At 50.3% G+C, this 23,444-nt stretch overlaps 1 protein-coding gene across 1 annotated transcript in view; it reads right to left on the bottom strand.

Moving 5' to 3' along the window:
• Positions 1–18,369, bottom strand: part of CNPPD1 (cyclin Pas1/PHO80 domain containing 1) — a 70,323-nt gene extending 51,954 nt beyond the window's left edge. Inside the window, exon 1 of the mRNA XM_029605016.1 lies at positions 18,104–18,369. Coding sequence (XP_029460876.1) covers positions 18,104–18,352 — 249 coding nt within the window. The 5' untranslated portion in view covers positions 18,353–18,369. The remainder of the gene's footprint in view (positions 1–18,103) is intronic.
• Between the last annotated feature and the right edge of the window lie 5,075 nt (positions 18,370–23,444).

Raw genomic sequence — 23,444 nt, 5'->3', positions numbered from 1 at the left:
GCGTGTTCTCCGGCAAGGGCTATAACTTTGTCACTGCCTGGCCTACTCCCTGTCCACCAGTTTTCCTTACAGACCTGAGAAAAAGGGAAGGCTTTCGCTGGACCCCTCAAGCCATCCATGACTGGGTTCACTCCCTCTTGATCTGATTCCTCTTATCCGGGGCATCCGTGTTATTGTCGGGTACAGTCGGATCGTTGCTGAGCCCAGGAGTGCCAAAAAGGCAGGAACCCACAAAGTGCCATCTGACTCATTGGAGGCAATATCCAGACTACCTGCCACTGTCCTTATCCTGAAGACCCTGGGCACTCCTCGCGGAACCAGACTCCCAGAACTTGCCGGTGTCTCAGCAGGCCGCGGAGCACCAGGCCTTTGAACCCGGTCCGCATACTTCCCACTTGCCTATCGTGCCAAATATGCTCAATGTAAAAGCTGGACGAAACTGGAGAAGAAAGAGCGGGCTCCTCCAACCCAGCTCCGGAAGTATTCCCCCTTCCCCGCCGGAAAATAGGGTCTTTATGGTAGATAACACCCTGGCCCACTAGCGATAGCGGAGGGAGAGTTTGTCATCCTGATGGACCTTCAGCCCCAGACAACATGGCTGCCATTCCTGCGTCCCATGGGGGGAGGGAGAACAGACTTGCCAGGTGCTCCCGCATCAGATTAGGTTTATTTTGCAGGTCCAACCTGGCTGCCTTTCCTGCGCCCGGCGGGGGAGGGGGTGCAGAATTGCCAGGTGCTCTTGCATCAGATCTAGATCTAGTCTGCCGGCCTGACATGGCCACCTTTCCCACACCCAGCGGGGCAGGGGTCGCCAACTTGTGAGGACATATTTCAATTTAGTCTGATGCGGCCTCTGACAGCCCCGACCCGCCCTTTCTCCCGGAGAGGCAGCGGACGTAAACATAACATAAGAACTTAAGACATGCCATACTGGGTCAGACCAAGGGTCCAACAAGCCCAGCATCCTGTTTCCAACAGTGGCCAATCCAAGTCAGATGTACCGAGCAAGTACCCATACATTAGACAGATCACAAGCTATTATTGTTTATTAATTACCGTAATATAAATTTATGGATTTAACCTCTAGGAACTTATCCAAACCTTTTTTAAACCCAGTTACACTAACTGCTGAAACCACATCCTCTAGCAATGAAGTCCAGAGTTTAACTCTGCGCTGAGTGAAAAAGAATTTCCTTCGATTTGTGTTAAATGTGCTACTTGCTAACTTCATGGAGTGCCCCCTAGTCCTTCTATTATCTGAGAGAGTAAATAACAGATTCACATTAACTTGTTCACGTCCTTTCATGATTCTGTAGACCTCTATCATATCCCCCCTCAGCCGTCTCTTCTCCAAGCTGAACAGCCCTGACCTCTTCAGCCTTTCCTCATAGGGGAGCTGTTCCATCCCCTTTATCATTTTGGTCGCCCTTCTCTGTACCTTCTCCATCGCAATTATATCTTTTCTGAGATGCGGCGACCAGAATTGTACACAGTATTCAAGGTGCGGTCTCACCATGGAGCGATACAGAGGCATTATGACATTTTCCGTTTTATTCACCATTCCCTTTCTAATAATCACCCACACTCTGTTTGCTTTTTTGACTGCTGCAGCACACTGAACCGACGATTTCAATGTGTTATCCACTATGACACCTAGATCTTTTTCTTGGGCTGTAGCACCTAATATGGAACCTAACATTGTGTAACTACAGCAAGGGTTATTTTTCCCTATATGCATCACCTTGCACTTGTCCACCAGGCCCGACCGTGTGGGAAAAATCAGCTCCACCATGTTGCGTGGCTGAGAAACACCACCACCAGGAAACCCCCACGCAGCCCTGTCAAGGCTCACTGCAGCCTACCTAGCCACTAACAGCCTTGCCACTCCTCTGCTCAAACTCTATTTTCTTATTTTTTTTCTAACTTTACTGAGCCAGAAGAAAAGGCAAAAAAAAAAAAAAAAAGAGTACTTCCCTGACAGAAGAGCTGCCGAACTCCAATTTGTTCTCCTGGGGCCGAGGGAACCAGGTCCACCAGCTATACACCCCCTGGGAGGCGACAGATCGAGGAATAGCCCCACCAGGGCCTAGCAACCTCCTGGGAGGATAACTCGACAAGTTTGAGATTCTCTTCTCCCTGATCTTTTTTTTTCTTTTTTTCAGACTGCAGGGATTGCACCTCTACCAGCTGCTGGAGACAGAGAAATACTGAGGGACTGCAGGTGGCGCTCTGGGTTATGTCAGTGAGACTTTCTCTGTCTCCATCTGCTGGAAGGGAGGGATAATCCCAGGAGTCTGGACTGATCTGGATACGTCCAGGGAACCCTAATTAGTTCCCTCCTCTGCCTAAGCACAGGGCTATAAAATAATCTAAAGAAATAAACCGGAAACCAATCCAATACTGCAAGCAGCGACCAAGAGATGAGAAGGACTGAACACCAGGAATTCTTTATTCTGCACAAACCATCATAAAAAGCCCGACTCAGGCAGAGTTTCGCTCAATTGAGCTGCTTCAGGGGCTACTACAGCAAAACTGATACGATCACATATAAAAACATATACACCAAACATACATAATTAAATCATACAAAATAAATACGAATAATGACAAAGACCGTGACACAGTGTAATAACAAAAGCTTTTGAAAAATCTCTATATATAGGTGATCTGTATCTTACTGTAAAACTTATTGATTGACATATCAGCTTTATTCAAAATGGTAATGTAATGTAATAAAACCTATGTGTGTATGTATCTATTTATATCTCCATATTAATTGTATCCGTTGGTGCACTACATTGAAAATATCCAAAAGAATTTATCTACTCAAACCACAATAGATGCCGGTGGTTGCTTGCATGCAGCAGTTCATATATTTTCCTTAAGCACAGGTTTCTTGAGTGCACTAAAAAATATAAATAATTTTTAAAAGGATAACAGAATCTCACCTGACTAAAGGACAACACTGGAATTCATAGCGTACCATATATGGGTGGTCACCGTCTCAGCAAACTTGTTTAACAAGAACCTTATGTAGGATTGACCTCCTGCAGATGAGTTTTTTAATCTGATTTTTATTTTTGGTGTAGCTGCCATGCTGTTCCTTATTTTTTAAGAATTAAAACCTCCATTGTCTTGGTTTTATCTGTCATTAAAGAAGGGGTGATTTGACGCGGATTTAAGCATTAAATGACCAGCAACCCGCTGGCCAATAGTACAAATATGGTGGAGAAGTTGGTTTCCAGTATGGGGAATCCCTGGTTTTCATATTTTTAGCAATTTAAGGTTTGGTGAGTTACAAGTTGTCGTGTGTATCAGTTTGACACAATAGTCTCCAGGAGGCTAATCCTTTGTCTTTTATTTGTATTGACTTTTTAATACTGGTTTTTAGAAAGACTGCGTGATTGGCAGATGCGGTCATAATATTTCATAATATCCTCCTGTGCTTAAGGAAAATATATGAACTGCTGCATGCAAGCAACCACCGGCATCTATTGTGGTTTGAATAGGTAAATTCTTTTGGATATTTTCAATGTAGTGCACCAACGGATACAATTAATATGGAGATATACATAGATACATACACACATAGGTTTTATTACATTACATTACCATTTTGAATAAAGCTAATATGTCAATCAATAAGTTTTACAATAAGATACAAATCACCTATATATAGAGATTTTTCAAAAGCTTTTGTTATTACACTGTGTCACGGTCTTTGTCATTATTCGTATTTATTTTGTATGATTTAATTATGTATGTTTGGTGTATATGTTTTTATATGTGACTGTATCTGTTTTGCTGCAGTAGCCCCTGAAGCAGTTCAATTGAGTGAAACTCGGCCTGATTCGGGCTTTTTATGATGGTTTGTGCAGAATAAAGAATTCTTGGTGTTCACCGGTCCTATAAAATAATCTGAACAGCCAGCAATACTAACAGGGCTGTAGCCCAAACATCCGGCCCTTTAGATCCCCCAGCCTACCAGACAGACCAAGCTACATGAGCGCCTGCGTTTCCACCACGACTTCTAGTTATTACAGAACCTGCAGCCTGCCAGACAGACCCGGCTACGTGAGCGCCTGCGTTTCCACCAGGACTTCTAGTTATTACAGAACCTGCAGCCTGCCAGACAGACCCGGCTACGTGAGCGCCTGCGTTTCCACCAGGACTTCTAGTTATTACAGAACCTGCAGCCTGCCAGACAGACCCGGCTACGTGAGCGCCTGCGTTTCCACCAGGACTTCTAGTTATTACAGAACCTGCAGCCTACCAGACAGACCAAGCTACATGAGCGCCTGCGTTTCCACCACGACTTCTAGTTATTACAGAGCCTGCAGCCTGCCAGACAGACCCGGCTACGTGAGCGCCTGCGTTTCCACCAGGACTTCTAGTTATTACAGAGCCTGCAGCCTGCCAGACAGACCCGGCTACGTGAGCGCCTGCGTTTCCACCAGGACTTCTAGTTATTACAGAGCCTGCAGCCTGCCAGACAAACCCGGCTACGTGAGCGCCTGAGTTTCCACCAGGACTTCTAGTTATTACAGAGCCTGCAGCCTGCCAGACAGACCCGGCTACGTGAGCGCCTGCGTTTCCACCAGGACTTCTAGTTATTACAGAGCCTGCAGCCTGCCAGACAGACCCGGCTACGTGAGCGCCTGCGTTTCCACCAGGACTTCTAGTTATTACAGAGCCTGCAGCCTGCCAGACAGACCCGGCTACGTGAGCGCCTGCGTTTCCACCAGGACTTCTAGTTATTACAGAGCCTGCAGCCTGCCAGACAGACCCGGCTACGTGAGCGCCTGCGTTTCCACCAGGACTTCTAGTTATTACAGAGCCTGCAGCCTGCCAGACAGACCCGGCTACGTGAGCGCCTGCGTTTCCACCAGGACTTCTAGTTATTACAGAACCTGCAGCCTGCCAGACAGACCCGGCTACGTGAGCGCCTGCGTTTCCACCAGGACTTCTAGTTATTACATAACCTGCAGCCTGCCAGACAGACCCGGCTACGTGAGCGCCTGCGTTTCCACCAGGACTTCCAGTTATTCCAGAGCCTGCAGCCTGCCAGACAGACCCGGCTACGTGAGCGCCTGCGTTTCCACCAGGACTTCTAGTTATTACAGAACCTGCAGCCTGCCAGACAGACCCGGCTACGTGAGCGCCTGCGTTTCCACCAGGACTTCTAGTTATTACAGAGCCTGCAGCCTGCCAGACAGACCCGGATACGTGAGCGCCTGCGTTTCCACCAGGACTTCTAGTTATTACAGAACCTGCAGCCTGCCAGACAGACCCTGCTACGTGAGTGCCTGCGTTTCCTCTAGGACTTCTAGTTATTACAGAGCCTGCAGCCTGCCAGACAGACCCTGCAGCCTGCCAGACAGACCCGGCTACGTGAGCGCCTGCGTTTCCACCAGGACTTCTAGTTATTACAGAACCTGCAGCCTGCCAGACAGACCCGGCTACGTGAGTGCCTGCGTTTCCTCTAGGACTTCTAGTTATTACAGAACCTGCAGCCTGCCAGACAGACCCTGCTACGTGAGTGCCTGCGTTTCCTCTAGGACTTCTAGTTATTACAGAGCCTGCAGCCTGCCAGACAGACCCTGCAGCCTGCCAGACAGACCCGGCTACGTGAGTGCCTGCGTTTCCTCTAGGACTTCTAGTTATTACAGAACCTGCAGCCTGCCAGACAGACCCTGCTACGTGAGTACCTGCGTTTCCTCTAGGACTTCTAGTTATTACAGAGCCTGCAGCCTGCCAGACAGACCCTGCTACGTGAGTGCCTGCGTTTCCTCTAGGACTTCTAGTTATTACAGAGCCTGCAGCCTGCCAGACAGACCCTGCAGCCTGCCAGACAGACCCGGCTACGTGAGCGCCTGCGTTTCCACCAGGACTTCTAGTTATTACAGAACCTGCAGCCTGCCAGACAGACCCGGCTACGTGAGTGCCTGCGTTTCCTCTAGGACTTCTAGTTATTACAGAGCCTGCAGCCTGCCAGACAGACCCTGCAGCCTGCCAGACAGACCCGGCTACGTGAGCGCCTGCGTTTCCACCAGGACTTCTAGTTATTACAGAGCCTGCAGCCTGCCAGACAGACCCGGCTACGTGAGCGCCTGCGTTTCCACCAGGACTTCTAGTTATTACAGAGCCTGCAGCCTGCCAGACAGACCCGGCTACGTGAGCGCCTGCGTTTCCACCAGGACTTCTAGTTATTACAGAACCTGCAGCCTGCCAGACAGACCCGGCTACGTGAGTGCCTGCGTTTCCTCTAGGACTTCTAGTTATTACAGAACCTGCAGCCTGCCAGACAGACCCTGCTACGTGAGTGCCTGCGTTTCCTCTAGGACTTCTAGTTATTACAGAGCCTGCAGCCTGCCAGACAGACCCTGCTACGTGAGTGCCTGCGTTTCCTCTAGGACTTCTAGTTATTACAGAGCCTGCAGCCTGCCAGACAGACCCTGCAGCCTGCCAGACAGACCCGGCTACGTGAGCGCCTGCGTTTCCACCAGGACTTCTAGTTATTACAGAGCCTGCAGCCTGCCAGACAGACCCGGCTACGTGAGCGCCTGCGTTTCCACCAGGACTTCTAGTTATTACAGAGCCTGCAGCCTGCCAGACAGACCCGGCTACGTGAGCGCCTGCGTTTTCACCAGGACTTCTAGTTATTACAGAACCTGCAGCCTGCCAGACAGACCCGGCTACGTGAGTGCCTGCGTTTCCTCTAGGACTTCTAGTTATAACAGAGCCTGCAGCCTGCCAGACAGACCCTGCAGCCTGCCAGACAGACCCGGCTACGTGAGCGCCTGCGTTTCCTCCAGGACTTCTAGTTATTACAGAGCCTGCAGCCTGCCAGACAGACCCGGCTACGTGAGCGCCTGCGTTTCCACCAGGACTTCTAGTTATTACAGAGCCTGCAGCCTGCCAGACAGACCCGGCTACGTGAGCGCCTGCGTTTCCTCCAGGACTTCTAGTTATTACAGAGCCTGCAGCCTGCCAGACAGACCCGGCTACGTGAGCGCCTGCGTTTTCACCAGGACTTCTAGTTATTACAGAACCTGCAGCCTGCCAGACAGACCCGGCTACGTGAGTGCCTGCGTTTCCTCTAGGACTTCTAGTTATAACAGAGCCTGCAGCCTGCCAGACAGACCCTGCAGCCTGCCAGACAGACCCGGCTACGTGAGCGCCTGCGTTTCCTCCAGGACTTCTAGTTATTACAGAGCCTGCAGCCTGCCAGACAGACCCGGCTACGTGAGCGCCTGCGTTTCCACCAGGACTTCTAGTTATTACAGAGCCTGCAGCCTGCCAGACAGACCCGGCTACGTGAGCGCCTGCGTTTCCTCCAGGACTTCTAGTTATTACAGAACCTGCAGCCTGCCAGACAGACCCGGCTACGTGAGCGCCTGCGTTTCCACCAGGACTTCTAGTTATTACAGAGCCTGCAGCCTGCCAGACAGACCCGGCTACGTGAGCGCCTGAGTTTCCACCAGGACTTCTAGTTATTACAGAGCCTGCAGCCTGCCAGACAGACCCGGCTACGTGAGCGCCTGCGTTTCCACCAGGACTTCTAGTTATTACAGAACCTGCAGCCTGCCAGACAGTCCCGGCTACGTGAGCGCCTGCGTTTCCACCAGGACTTCTAGTTATTACAGAGCCTGCAGCCTGCCAGACAGACCCGGCTACGTGAGCGCCTGCGTTTCCACCAGGACTTCTAGTTATTACAGAACCTGCAGCCTGCCAGACAGACCCGGCTACGTGAGCGCCTGCGTTTCCACCAGGACTTCTAGTTATTACAGAGCCTGCAGCCTGCCAGACAGACCCGGCTACGTGAGCGCCTGCGTTTCCACCAGGACTTCTAGTTATTACAGAGCCTGCAGCCTGCCAGACAGACCCGGCTACGTGAGCGCCTGCGTTTCCACCAGGACTTCTAGTTATTACAGAGCCTGCAGCCTGCCAGACAGACCCGGCTATGTGAGCGCCTGCGTTTCCACCAGGACTTCTAGTTATTACAGAACCTGCAGCCTGCCAGACAGACCCGGCTACGTGAGTGCCTGCGTTTCCTCTAGGACTTCTAGTTATTACAGAGCCTGCAGCCTGCCAGACAGACCCGGCTACGTGAGCGCCTGCGTTTCCACCAGGACTTCTAGTTATTACAGAGCCTGCAGCCTGCCAGACAGACCCGGCTACGTGAGCGCCTGAGTTTCCACCAGGACTTCTAGTTATTACAGAGCCTGCAGCCTGCCAGACAGACCCGGCTACGTGAGCGCCTGCGTTTCCACCAGGACTTCTAGTTATTACAGAACCTGCAGCCTGCCAGACAGTCCCGGCTACGTGAGCGCCTGCGTTTCCACCAGGACTTCTAGTTATTACAGAGCCTGCAGCCTGCCAGACAGACCCGGCTACGTGAGCGCCTGCGTTTCCACCAGGACTTCTAGTTATTACAGAACCTGCAGCCTGCCAGACAGACCCGGCTACGTGAGCGCCTGCGTTTCCACCAGGACTTCTAGTTATTACAGAGCCTGCAGCCTGCCAGACAGACCCGGCTACGTGAGCGCCTGCGTTTCCACCAGGACTTCTAGTTATTACAGAGCCTGCAGCCTGCCAGACAGACCCGGCTACGTGAGCGCCTGCGTTTCCTCCAGGACTTCTAGTTATTACAGAGCCTGCAGCCTGCCAGACAGACCCGGCTACGTGAGCGCCTGCGTTTCCACCAGGACTTCTAGTTATTACAGAGCCTGCAGCCTGCCAGACAGACCCGGCTACGTGAGCGCCTGCGTTTCCTCCAGGACTTCTAGTTATTACAGAGCCTGCAGCCTGCCAGACAGACCCGGCTACGTGAGCGCCTGCGTTTCCACCAGGACTTCTAGTTATTACAGACCCTGCAGCCTGCCAGACAGACCCGGCTACGTGAGCGCCTGCGTTTCCACCAGGACTTCTAGTTATTACAGAACCTGCAGCCTGCCAGACAGACCCGGCTACGTGAGCGCCTGCGTTTCCTCCAGGACTTCTAGTTATTACAGACCTGCAGCCTGCCAGACAGACCCGGCTACGTGAGCGCCTGCGTTTCCACCAGGACTTTTAGTTATTACAGAACCTGCAGCCTACCAGACAGACCCGGCTACGTGAGAGCCTGCGTTTCCACCAGGACTTCTAGTTATTACAGAACCTGCAACCTGCCAGACAGACCCGGCTACGTGAGCGCCTGCGTTTCCACCAGGACTTCTAGTTATTACAGAGCCTGCCAGACAGACCCGGCTACGTGAGCGCCTGCGTTTCCACCAGGACTTCTAGTTATTACAGAGCCTGCCAGACAGACCCGGCTACGTGAGAGCCTGCGTTTCCACCAGGACTTCTAGTTATTACAGAACCTGCAGCCTGCCAGACAGACCCGGCTACGTGAGCGCCTGCGTTTCCTCCAGGACTTCTAGTTATTACAGAGCCTGCAGCCTTCCAGACGGATCTGGTTACTTGAGTGCCTGCGTTTCCACCAGGACTTCTAGTTATTACAGAGCCTGCAGCCTGCCAGACAGACCCGGCTACGTGAGCGCCTGCGTTTCCACCACGACTTCTAGTTATTACAGAGCCTGCAGCCTTCCAGACGGATCTGGTTACTTGAGTGCCTGCGTTTCCACCAGGACTTCTAGTTATTACAGAGCCTGCAGCCTTCCAGACGGATCTGGTTACTTGAGTGTTTAGCACCAGTGTAACATTCCATATGCCGTATAGCAATAGGTTCTGTTTAAGGGTATATATTACACACAACACTACTGATTTCACAGCTTTGCACATTTTTTAAACTTGGGTCCTTAAGACCCTCTTCCTTGTGATCTCCCTTTGTATACTACAATTCCCTTTAAATCATCCACTCTAACTAGTGACAAAACAAACAACCACCAAACACTACAAGAGAACCAGTGCAACGAGGTAGCTCAATTCTTTAAAGATAAAATTGAGAACCTGAGAAAACAAATCCCTAACACTACGAAACAAGAGATTAAAATGCCCACTAGAGACGTTAGTAACTGGTCAGAATTTGAAGAAGTATCACAAGATGAAGTCGAGAAATTGATAAATCAAATGAACCCTGCCACCCACGTAATTGACACCGTTCCCATTACCGAACTAAAAAAAATAACCAACACAATACCCCCAACCCTAACTAAGATCATCAACCTCTCACTTGATGAAGGAGTAATGCCAGATACCCTGAAAGGAGGCATTATTAAACCAATAATTAAGAAAAAGAACCTTGACCCACTAGTTCCCAATAACTATAGACCAGTCTCAAACTTACCCCTATTAGCCAAACTAATCAAAAAACAGTACAAAAACAATTGTCAAACCACATAGAATGTAATAACATATTTTACCCAGTGCAACATGGGTTTCACAAACACTACAGTACTGAAACTCTGCTATTAGCTTTATCAGATAATATCCTAAGAGGTTTTGATACAGGAACACACTACATTCTAGTTCTATTAGATCTCTCCACAGCATTCGACACAGTAAATCACAAAATACTACTCAATAGACTGAAAGAAATAGGTCTCGCTAATAAAACAATAAAATGGTTTGAGTTATACCTAAACAATAGATGTTTTCAGGTACAAATCAATAATACACTCTCGGACAAAATCACACTGCTAACTGGTGTCCCACAGGGATCGGCCCTGTCGGCCATACTCTTTAATATTTATCTCCTCCTGGTATGTCACCTACTAGTGGGACTTGGAATCACACATTACTTATACGCAGACGATATACAGCTACTGCTGCCAATTGTAAACACCATTGAAGAGACAATGAAACTTGCCAATATGTATCTTGAGATAATTAAACAGCTCTTAAACCAGATGGAACTGGTAATAAACATCGACAAAACGGAATTCTTACACCTTGAACGTAAAAACATACATCATACACAACCAACACTCACAATAAAAAATAACCAAACCATTGAGCTAGCAACAAAAGTACGAAATCTAGGAGTAATAATTGACCCTGAGCTAAACATGAAACAACACATCTCGTTGAAAATAAAAGAAGGATACGCGAAACTAATGATCCTGAGAAGACTAAAACCTCTACTAACGCTGAACAATTTCCGCACAGTTCTGCAGGCAATGATATTCGCAAGTACAGACTACTGTAACTCACTACTTTTAGGACTACTTCAATATACAATTCGGCCACTGCAAATATTACAAAACTCAGCTACTAGAATTTTGACTGGCAAAAAAAAAGAATGAACACATTACAGGAACGCTCGCTGATTTACACTGGCTCCCAATTGAACAAAGAATCCAATATAAGGCTTTATGCATAATACACAAACTAATCCACGAGGAAAAAGCTGACTGGCTTAACACTGCACTTCGCATACATGTCCCGCAAAGAAACCTAAGATCTGCTAATAAGCTCTACTAACTGTCCTCTCTGTCAAATCAGCACGCCTCACGCAAGTAAGGGAAAGAGTACTGTCACTGGCTGGCCCCCTGCTATGGAACACCATGCCACTCAAAATAAGGCTGCAGAGTAATTTCAAAATATTCAAAACCAACCTGAAAACCTGGCTTTTTAAACAAGCATTTTATAAAGATAAAGAGAAGGAAAAAAGCAGTTGATTGATAAGGGCGCACTGAACTAGAAGTGGTTACTTGTAAGATACAAATGCACATTAAGGTTAAATTCAATCCGCTTAATATGTTCCCAACAGACAAGCTTAATGAATGTACACACATAGTTTATTGAAATGAATTGTTACCGCACAATGATGGCACATGATTAATTTGTAATCTATACCACTCACATTTTTATTATCGGGCCTTGCTGTAAACCGTTGTGACGGTTATCTAACTTAACGACGGTATAGAAAAGTTTTAAAATAATAAATAAAATAAATAAGAGAGACTACAGCTGGTGCACAACACGGCTGTTAAGCCATGCAGGAATTGTAATAGCTGCCGGCTGCATTCTAATACTGCAGAATATGTGTAAAGTATTGTATAATTGGTATCGAACCCCACAAAGAATCAACAAGAACTTATCCATGAGTATCCGGAGAATACTGGAGACAACGTGATGACAAGGGCAGTTTGTTACGTAGCTGGTGGGATCGCCCACAAAGCGGGCACTAATGCAGGGAGGTCCACATGGGAATTACCAAGCCCATGCATGCTGAGGGGCCCTGGAATCCCGAAGCCTAACAGGAAGAGCAAGGTTAACCCATTATGCCCCAGTGTCTTATTTGGAGGATTGCCTCTTTAAAAAGTTGGGACATTATCAGGTCAATGCAGTAAAGTGCGGCCGCGTTTACCCCGCTCCTAACCCGCTTTCTCCTCACTTTCCGGCCGCGTTAGCCCTTCCTGCGATTCACAATCCCCTTTAACCTACTCTTACTGTGTCCTTAAATCCCCGGGTAACCCCTTCCGCACGCGGCATGTATATTGCATGCAAACGATCGAATTAGCTATTCCCTACCATCCAGTAACGGGCGCCCTGACTATCGCTTTTTTACCCTCTCTCCCCTCCTCCTGGAGCAAGGCTGCTTTTCGTGCCTTGCCTCGGGAGGAGGGGAGAGAGGACTGGCAATCCCGAGCGTAGGATTGCCCGTCCTCTCTCCCCTCTCTCTTGCTACTTTTTTTTTTTTTTCGATTTTTTCCGCTTTGGTTGCTTGCTTCGGGAGGAGGGGAGAGAGGACTGGCAATCCCGAGCGTCGGAGAACTGTCCACTTCCTGGTACCTGTCATTTCAAATGACATTTGAAATGATAGATACCAGCGTGTCCGTGAAGCATTAGGCCCGCGCACCCAGGTTACTGTATAGGCGCTGTATAGCGCTCTATTCAGTAAAATGGGTTGCGCGGGCCTAACGCTTCACGGACACTTCTTAGATGCAGCTTGCATTTGCAAGCTATTTACATACAGGATCGAGCAGTAGGTGAGCTGCACTGTGCGGACGGCAACCGCGGGTGCGCCGGGCACTAACGCAGCTCTTCCTACCACTCGTTACTGGATTGACCTGTATGTGGGTTAAAAGGAATAAGCTAATTTTATTGCAGACGATATTAAGATCTGAAAAAGAATGGATACTCCTGGGGGCAGAAACAAAATGAGACGTGATCTATGAAAGGTCAAGGAGTGGCCTAATGCTTGGCCGATAAGATTCAATGCAAAACAAGTGCTGACGCTGAGATGAAGCAAGCGTATTTTATAGTCATTTGCCTGTTCCCGGATGTTTCATGTTTAGGGACAGTTTGAACTTGCAATCCCTTTGGATCTGGCATGTTTCCAGGTTACTTTAATTTTCATTTTGTTTATCGGGTGTTTGCGGACAGTTTGCGATGGCAACTCCTTTGCATAGTTTGCATGTTAGGTTATTTATTGTTGACTTTGTGGCAATCTGCCTTGAGCATCTGTTGGAAAGGAGATTAAAAATGCAAAACAAATAAAAAAACCAGAGACAGGGTGATGATGTCTGATGATCTAAAGGTAGCAAAACAGCGTGACAAGGTGGTTGCCAGAGCGCCTAGAGAAAGGCCTACTCAAGAGGGAAAAGGAGGTGATGAATCCCTCTGCACAGGCCATTGGTAAGCTCGTATCTGCAATACTGCAACTCCTGTACTGGAAGCTCAGGACGGAGGCCCTCTAGCAAAGGACTACCAAAATGGTAAAAGGGCTGCACCAAAAGCCTTAAAGAGATGGGAGTTAAGGACCTGAATATATAGACCTCAGAAGAGAGGAGAGACTGGAGGGGTACAACAGATACAAATACCTGAAAGATACAAATCAGACTCAAGAACATAGCTGGGAGCTAAGAACATAAGAACATGCCATACTGGGTCAGACCAAGGGTCCATCAAGCCCAGCATCTTGTTTCCAACAGAGGCCAATCCAGGCCATAAGAACCTGGCAATTACCCAAACACTAAGTCTATTCCATGTAACCATTGCTAATGGCAGTGGCTATTCTCTAAGTGAACTTAATAGCAGGTAATGGACTTCTCCTCCAAGAACTTATCCAATCCTTTTTCAAACACAGCTATACTAACTGCACTAACCACATCCTCTGGCAACAAATTCCAGAGCTTAATTGTGCGTTGAGTAAAAAAGAACTTTCTCCGATTAGTTTTAAATGTGCCCCATGCTAACTTCATGGAGTGCCCCCTAGTCTTTCTACTATCCGAAAGAGTAAATAACCGATTCACATCTACCCGTTCTAGACCTCTCATGATTTTAAACACCTCTATCATATCCCCCCTCAGTCGTCTCTTCTCCAAGCTGAAAAGTCCTAGCCTTTTTAGTCTTTCCTCATAGGGGAGCTGTTCCATTCCCCTTATTATTTTGGTAGCCCTTCTCTGTACCTTCTCCATCGCAATTATATCTTTTTTGAGATGCGGCGACCAGAATTGTACACAGTATTCAAGGTGCGGTCTCACCATGGAGCGATACAGAGGCATTATGACATTTTCCGTTTTATTCACCATTCCCTTTCTAATAATTCCCAACATTCTGTTTGCTTTTTTGACTGCTGCAGCGCACTGAGCCGGCGATTTCAATGTGTTATCCACTATGACACCTAGATCTCTTTCTTGGGTTGTAGCACCTAATATGGAACCCAACATTGCGTAATTATAGCATGGGTTATTTTTCCCTATATGCATCACCTTGCACTTATCCACATTAAATTTCATCTGCCATTTGGATGCCCAATTTTCCAGTCTCACAAGGTATTCCTGCAATTTATCACAATCTGCTTGTGATTTAACTACTCTGAACAATTTTGTGTCATCTGCAAATTTGATTATCTCACTCGTCGTATTTCTTTCCAGATCATTTATAAATATATTAAAAAGTAAGGGTCCCAAATCAGATCCCTGAGGCACTCCACTGTCCACTCCCTTCCACTGAGAAAATTGTCCATTTAATCCTACTCTCTGTTTCCTGTCTTTTAGCCAGTTTGCAATCCACGAAAGGACATCGCCACCTATCCCATGACTTTTTACTTTTCCTAGAAGCCTCTCATGAGGAACTTTGTCAAATGCCTTCTGAAAATCCAAGTATACTATATCTACCGGTTCACCTTTATCCACATGTTTATTAACTCCTTCAAAAAAGTGAAGCAGATTTGTGAGGCAAGACTTGCCTTGGGTAAAGCCATGCTGACTTTGTTCCATTATACCATGTCTTTCTATATGTTCTGTGATTTTGATGTTTAGAACACTTTCCACTATTTTTCCTGGCACTGAAGTCAGGCTAACCGGTCTGTAGTTTCCCGGATCGCCCCTGGAGCCCTTCTTAAATATTGGGGTTACATTAGCCACCCTCGAGTCTTCAGGTACAATGGATGATTTTAATGATAAGTTACAAATTTTTACTAATAGGTCTGAAATTTCATTTTTTAGTTCCTTCAGAACTCTGGGGTGTATACCATCCGGTCCAGGTGATTTACTACTCTTCAGTTTGTCAATCAGGCCTACCACATCTTCTAGGTTCACCGTGATTTGATTCAGTCCATCTGAATCATTACCCATGAAAACCTTCTCCAGTACGGGTACCTCCCCAACATCCTCTTCAGTAAACACCGAAGCAAAGAAATCATTTAATCTTTCCGCGATGGCCTTATCTTCTCTAAGTGCCCCTTTAACCCCTCGATCATCTATCGGTCCAACTGACTCCCTCACAGGCTTTCTGCTTTGGATATATTTAAAAAAAGCTTTCTCTCCACTGCAATCTATTCAAAATCCTGCTGCGTGAGTTATCTTTCTCCAATGGTGCCACACCCGTATAACCTCTCTTAACATTCCTATGTACAGTTCAAGCTCCTCCTATTCACCTACAAATGAATTTATTCTGTACTTCCTCACTGCCTGTCCCCATGAAATCCACTTAACAGGCAATGATATTCAGAGGGAGAGCCGTGTTCGTCTGCTGTAGCAAAAAATGACACGAGGCGGGAGGCATCACCCCAGTGTGCCTGGAACAGGCTTACTGATTCACAGGCCGACACAATATCAAACGGGTGCTCACTCTCTTAATGCACGCCGATCCACCTCTCCCGTGCGCCCTATTTAATATTTAAATGGGCTGCCGTGGTAAAAAGGAGGCGCTAGGGAAAAGTTTGCATCCCTAGCGCCTCCTCAGCAGCGGGCGACCGGGAGAGGTGGCTGTCAGTGGGTTAGGAAAACAGACGCTCAATTATATGAGCGGCCATTTTCATAACTTGTCTGCCAGCGACACTATTTATTTTTTTAAGAACATAAGAACATGCTATGCTGGGTCAGACCAAGGGTCCATCAAGCCCAGCATCCTGTTTCCAACAGAGACCAAACCAGGCCACAAGAACCTGGCAATTACCCAAACACCAAGAAGATCTACTTTTTATTTTTGTTTTTCCAGTTCTCCTTTTCACAGTTCCTCCAACTTAATACTACCATGATATTAAGTTGGAGAAACTACAAAATAGCAGTATTTTCAGCTTTTCTGTAAACTTTTGGGGCTCAAGAATTAACACCTGCTCTGGGGCTGGAATTAATTCCTGAGAGTAACGTCGGGCACACTTTTTTTTTTTTTTGCATTGGGGGAGAATAGCCAATAGCCTCATCAACATGAATTTACATGTAGCTTCATGCTGGTTTGGCTGCGCATTTTGGACATGCTAATCCTCTTATTATATGAGGGCTTTTGGATGCGTGTCCAAGCGCCTGTAAAGCTGTGCGCACTATTTTGCATCAGCCTGTCAGTATGTCATGCTCCTTCTTTTATTCATATCCAGCCTAAATACCCACTTTTTTGATTCTGCTTTTAAACCTTACCCCCGGTTTTCATAATTATACCCTTGTTGGTTTTAACCATTTTCCATAATAAATAAAATTCCCTAAGTCTCCTATTTGTCTGTGCTGAACAGGTTTTAAGGCTTACATAGCTACAATATGTGAACTGTAGTTCACCTTTATCTCAGAAAGTGAATAATTCAATTGAAAATCCAAATCCAGCAGGGATTGTCTCTTATGTGTATTTGTACCGTGCTGTGTAAGCCTAGAAGCGCTTCAGAAAAATAGTGGTGGTTTGACCCGGATTTCAAAAGGAAATCTCTGGGGTCTCTGGAGCACCTGGGAATCTGAGTGCCAGCCCCTCTCCTCCTGCTCCCCACAGGCTGCCTGAGAGGAGGAAGAGGGGGCTGATTTAGGCAGCAGGGCTTTCTCAGACTCACCCCCTCCCCTTCTATACCTTGCAGGCTGCCTGAGAGGGGGAAGAGACAGGAGAGGAAGAGGAGCTGATTTAAGGCAGCAGGGCTTTCTCAGTCTCACCCCCTCCCCTTCTATACCTTGCAGGCTGCCTGAGAGGGGGAAGAGACAGGAGAGGAAGAGGAGCTGATTTAGGCAGCAGGGCTTTATCACTCCCCCTCTCCCTCCTATACCTTGCAGGCTGCCTTGAGAGGGGGGAAAGAGGAGCTGATTTAGGTAGCAGGGCTTTCTCAGTCTCACCCCCTCCCCTCCTGTACCTTGCAGGCTGCCTGAGAGGGGAGCAGGAGCTGTTTCTGAAGAGTGAGATGTGTGCCCGGTCATACCTAGCAAGGGGGAGAATGCAGGGGTGGGGTCATCCCTGGAGGGCAATGGGGAGAAAACAGAGGGAAAGCGAGCCTGTGTTGTGTGAGAGGCGTGAAAGAGAGACAGTTGACTCACAATCTCTCCCCCCCCCCCCAATATCTTTGTAACCACAACTCAAAACTTCCCGGGTACCCACAAGAAGGAAACCTTGTTCAGAGGGGAAATGCTCAGGAGCAGGAGGAAGATGAGGGGATATTCCTTCATGGAAAGGGAGGTGGCTCCTGTTGCGGCCTCTCAGGGACGTGAAAACGGAAAGTGAGTTCAAGCAGGCCCGGGAGAGAGGATGCCGAGAAGTGAAGACAGAGGGAGGGAGATTCAAGGCCAGGGACTGGGATGGGCGCAGAGCTCCTCGGCGCCGGTCACCCCTTCCTGTAGGCCTGACCGGGCCCAGAGTGCAGCCGCGGCCTCTCGTAGCGCCCCACGCTGGGAAGGACCGCAGAGACCCGGGACAGCGGGCTAGGAAAGTCCGGGGGCTGAGCCGGAGGACGGTCGGCACTTACCGTGAGATCCTGCAGGTCGGCGGGGAAAGAGAAGGCGCCGTCCCCCTGCTCCTCCCGCAGGAGCCCCGCTAACAACCCACGCATGGCCCGGCCGCGCTGCCTCGGACTCCGATCTCCTTCTTCCCGTCTCCTTCTCCCGCGGCGTCCCGCCCGGCTCTCCCCGTCTCTGCCGCCTCTAGCGGAGACGCCGAGCAACAACGTCCCGAGGCCTGGGCAGGGCCCTGAGCACCATCCCCCGCCCCCCGCCATCACCAGGCCCCAGTCGCTGACACCCGGAGACCGAAAGAGAGGAGGCTCCCCCGCCACCCGAGCCTCATCCCGACCCAAGCCCCCAGCCCAAACAGAGCCAGACACAGAGGAAGACACAGACGAGCCCCACCCCGAGCGAGATCAGCCGGACATTGCCCACGTCAAAGAGAGCCACGAAGAGGGAGACACACATACACACCCCAATGACGGACATGAGCTTCATGCAGCCCCCCCAGACACAGACACACACAGACACAAACACACACAAGGCAAAGACAGACATCAGCCCGATGCTACCCCACCCCCACACACAGAGAGGGGAGCCTGCCCCCCCTCACCCCAACAGTGATCAGCCTGACATTCCCCACCCCAGTCACAGACATCAGCCTCATACAGCCCCCCCCAAAATAAGACATCAGCCTGATGCTACCCCACCCCCCACACACAGAGAGGGGAGCCTGCCCCCCACCCCAACAGTGATCAGCCTGACATTCCCCACCTCAAACACCCCAGTCACAGACATCAGCCTCATACAGCCCCCCCCAAAATAAGACATCAGCCTGATGCTACCCCACCCCCCACACACAGAGAGGGGAGCCTGCCCCCCACCCCAACAGTGATCAGCCTGACATTCCCCACCTCAAACACCCCAGTCACAGACATCAGCCTCATACAGCCCCCCCCAAAATAAGACATCAGCCTGATGCTACCCCACCCCCACCCCCACACACAGAGAGGGGAGCCTGCCCCCCCTCACCCCAACAGTGATCAGCCTGACATTCCCCACCTCAATCACAGACATCAGCCTCATACAGCCCCCCCCAAAATAAGACATCAGCCTGATGCTACCCCACCCCCCACACACAGAGAGGGGAGCCTGCCCCCCCTCACCCCAACAGTGATCAGCCTGACATTCCCCACCCCAGTCACAGACATCAGCCTCATACAGCCCCCCCCAAAATAAGACATCAGCCTGATGCTACCCCACCCCCCACACACAGAGAGGGGAGCCTGCCCCCCACCCCAACAGTGATCAGCCTGACATTCCCCACTTCAAACACCCCAGTCACAGACATCAGCCTCATACAGCCCCCCCCAAAATAAGACATCAGCCTGATGCTACCCCACCCCCCACACACAGAGAGGGGAGCCTGCCCCCCACCCCAACAGTGATCAGCCTGACATTCCCCACCTCAATCACAGACATCAGCCTCATACAGCCCCCCCCAAAATAAGACATCAGCCTGATGCTACCCCACCCCCCACACACAGAGAGGGGAGCCTGCCCCCCATCCCAACAGTGATCAGCCTGACATTCCCCACCTCAAACACCCCAGTCACAGACATCAGCTTCATGCAGCCCCCCCAGACACAGACACACACAGACACAAACACACATAAGGCAAAGACAGACATCAGCCCGATGCTACCCCACCCCCACCCCCACACACAGAGAGGGGAGCCTGCCCCCCCACCCCAACAGTGATCAGCCTGACATTCCCCACCTCAAACACCCCAGTCACAGACATCAGCTTCATGCAGCCCCCCATACACACAACCCCCCAAAATAAGACATCAGCCCGATGCTATCCCACCCCCACCCCTACACACAGAGAGGGGAGCCTGCCCCCCCTCACCCCAACAGTGATCAGCCTGACATTCCCCACTTCAAATACCCCAGTCACAGACATCAGCTTCATGCAGCCCCCCCAGACACAGACACACACAGACACAACACACAGAAGGCAAACACAGACATCAGCCCGATGCTGCCCCACCCCCACCCCTACACACAGAGAGGGGAGCCTGCCCCCCACCCCAACAGTGATCAGCCTGACATTCCCCACTTCAAACACCCCAGTCACAGACATCAGCCTCATACAGACCCCCCCCCCCAAAAATAAGACATCAGCCCGATGCTACCCCACCCCCACCCCTACACACAGAGAGGGGAGCCTGCCCCCCACCCCAACAGTGATCAGCCTGACATTCCCCACCTCAATCACAGACATCAGCCTCATACAGCCCCCCCCCCATACACATAACCCCCCAAAATAAGACATCAGCCCGATGCTACCCCACCCCCACACACAGAGAGGGGAGCCTGCCCCACACCCCAACAGTGATCAGCCTGACATTCCCCACCTCAAACACCCCAGTCACAGACATCAGCCTCATACAGCCCCCCCCAAAATAAGACATCAGCCTGATGCTACCCCCCCCCCCCCCCCCCCACACACAGAGAGGGGAGCCTGCCCCCCACCCCAACAGTGATCAGCCTGACATTCCCCACCTCAATCACAGACATCAGCCTCATACAGCCCCCCCCCCCATACACACAACCCCCCAAAATAAGACATCAGCCCGATGCTACCCCACCCCCACACACAGAGAGGGGAGCCTGCCCCCCACCCCAACAGTGATCAGCCTGACATTCCCCACCTCAAACACCCCAGTCACAGACATCAGCCTCATACAGCCCCCCCAAAATAAGACATCAGCCCGATGCTACCCCACCCCCACCCCTACACACAGAGAGGGGAGCCTGCCCCCCCTCACCCCAACAGTGATCAGCCTGACATTCCCCACCTCAAACACAGACATCAGCCTCATACAGACCCCCACCCATACATACAACCCCCCAAAATAAGACATCAGCCCGATGCTACCCCACCCCCACACACAGAGAGGGGAGCCTGCCCCCCACCCCAACAGTGATCAGCCTGACATTCCCCACCTCAAACACCCCAGTCACAGACATCAGCCTCATACAGCCCCCCCAAAATAAGACATCAGCCCGATGCTACCCCACCCCCACCCCTACACACAGAGAGGGGAGCCTGCCCCCCTCACCCCAACAGTGATCAGCCTGACATTCCCCACCTCAATCACAGACATCAGCCTCATACAGCCCCCCCCCCATACACACAACCCCCCAAAATAAGACATCGGCCCGATGCTGCCCCACCCCCACCCACAGAGAGGGGAGCCTGCCCCCCACCCCAACAGTGATCAGCCTGACATTCCCCACCTCAATCACAGACATCAGCCTCATACAGACCCCCCCCAAAAAATAAGACATCAGCCCGATGCTACCCCACCCCCACCCCTACACACAGAGAGGGGAGCCTGCCCCCCACCCCAACAGTGATCAGCCTGACATTCCCCACCTCAATCACAGACATCAGCCTCATACAGCCCCCCCCCCCATACACACAACCCCCCAAAATAAGACATCAGCCCGATGCTACCCCACCCCCACACACAGAGAGGGGAGCCTGCCCCCCACCCCAACAGTGATCAGCCTGACATTCCCCACCTCAAACACGGCCACACACCCCAGCCTCATACAGCCCCCCCATACACACAACCCCCCCCCCAAAAAAAAGACATCAGCCCGATGCTACCCCACCCCCACACACAGAGAGGGGAGCCTGCCCCCCCCCCACCCCAACAGTGATCAGCCTGACATTCCCCACCTCAAACACCCCAGTCACAGACATCAGCCTCATACAGCCCCCCCCCCCATACACACAACCCCCCAAAATAAGACATCAGCCCGATGCTACCGCACCCCCACACACAGAGAAGGGAGCCTGCCCCCCCCCACCCCAACAGTGATCAGCCTGACATTCCCCACCTCAAACACAGCCACACACCCCATTCACAGATATCAGCCTCATACACCTCCCTCCATACACACAACCCCCCCAAAGAAAGAAATCAGCTTGATCCTACCCCACCCACACACACAGAGAGGGAAGCCTCCCCCCCCACCACACCCCACCCCAACAGAGATATCAGCCGGACATTCCCCACATCAAACAGCCGCACACTCACACACCCCAATCACAGACATCAGCTTCATACTGCCCCCCCACACACACACACAAGACACACAACCCCCAAAAAAAACTAAACGACATCAGCCTGATCCTACCCCACCACCACCCAGAGATAGCAGCCTGACACCCCCACCTCCACAAGAGAGATATCAGCCTCACATTCCCCACCTCAAACACAGCCACACACACCCCATTCACAGACATCAGCCTCATACACCCCTAACCCATACACACACACACACAACCACAACCACCCAAAAAAAAGAAATCAGCCTGATCCTACCCCACCCCCACACACACAGAGGGGAACCTACCCCCCTACTCCAACTACAGAGATATCAGCCGGACATTCCCCACATCAAACAGCCGCACACTCACACACCCCAATCACAGACATTAGCCTCACACTGCTCCCCCTACACACAGACACACAACCCCCGCCCCCCCAAAAAAAAAAAAAGACATAGGAAAATTGGTTCTTACCTGCTAATTTTCGTTCCTGTAGTACCACGGATCAGTCCAGGACAGCTGGGTTTTGCCTCCCCACCAGCAGATGGAGACAGAAGAAGACTTTGCGGACTCTGTTCTATACCCCTGAGGTGCCACCTAGTGTCTGCCAGTATGATTCAGTACCCAAGCAGAAATAAAGATATAAAAAACCATAACTACCAACCATAAAAAAGCCACCTCCCTCGAAGAGCAGAGGATATGAAACACTGCATAAACCGCAAGTAACGAATACAACATGTCGACAAAAAAAAATAGAGCCCCAAAAGGGACAGACAAGAAAACTTGCATAGAGGTTGACCAGCCGAGCGGGCTCTCCATCTTCTTCCCGGGTGGGCGTCTGGACTGATCCGTGGTACTACAGGAACGAAAATTAGCAGGTAAGAACCAATTTTCCTTTCCCTGTACGTACCCAGATCAGTCCAGGACAGCTGAGATGTACCAAAGCTTTCCTAACCAGGGTGGGACTGAGAGAGTCCTGCTCGGAGCACACTGGCCCCAAAGGAACCGGGCTCTGGAGCCCGGACATTGAGCCGATAATGCCTTGCAAAGGTATGCGGAGACTGCCAGGTGGCCGCCCTACAAATTTCCTGTGGCGACACCTGCTGGCACTCCGCCCAAGAGGTCGACTGCGAGCGAGTAGAATGAGCCTTAAGGCCAGAAGGAAGCGGATGACCCTGAACCAGGTAAGCGGAGGAAATCGCCTCCTTCAACCATCGGGCAATCGTTGACTTAGATGC

The sequence above is a fragment of the Rhinatrema bivittatum genome, chromosome 6, assembly GCF_901001135.1.
Source record: "Rhinatrema bivittatum chromosome 6, aRhiBiv1.1, whole genome shotgun sequence".
Taxonomy (NCBI): domain Eukaryota; kingdom Metazoa; phylum Chordata; class Amphibia; order Gymnophiona; family Rhinatrematidae; genus Rhinatrema; species Rhinatrema bivittatum.
Note: the sequence above shows the minus strand (reverse complement) of the source record. Positions and strands in the feature narration are given on the sequence as shown.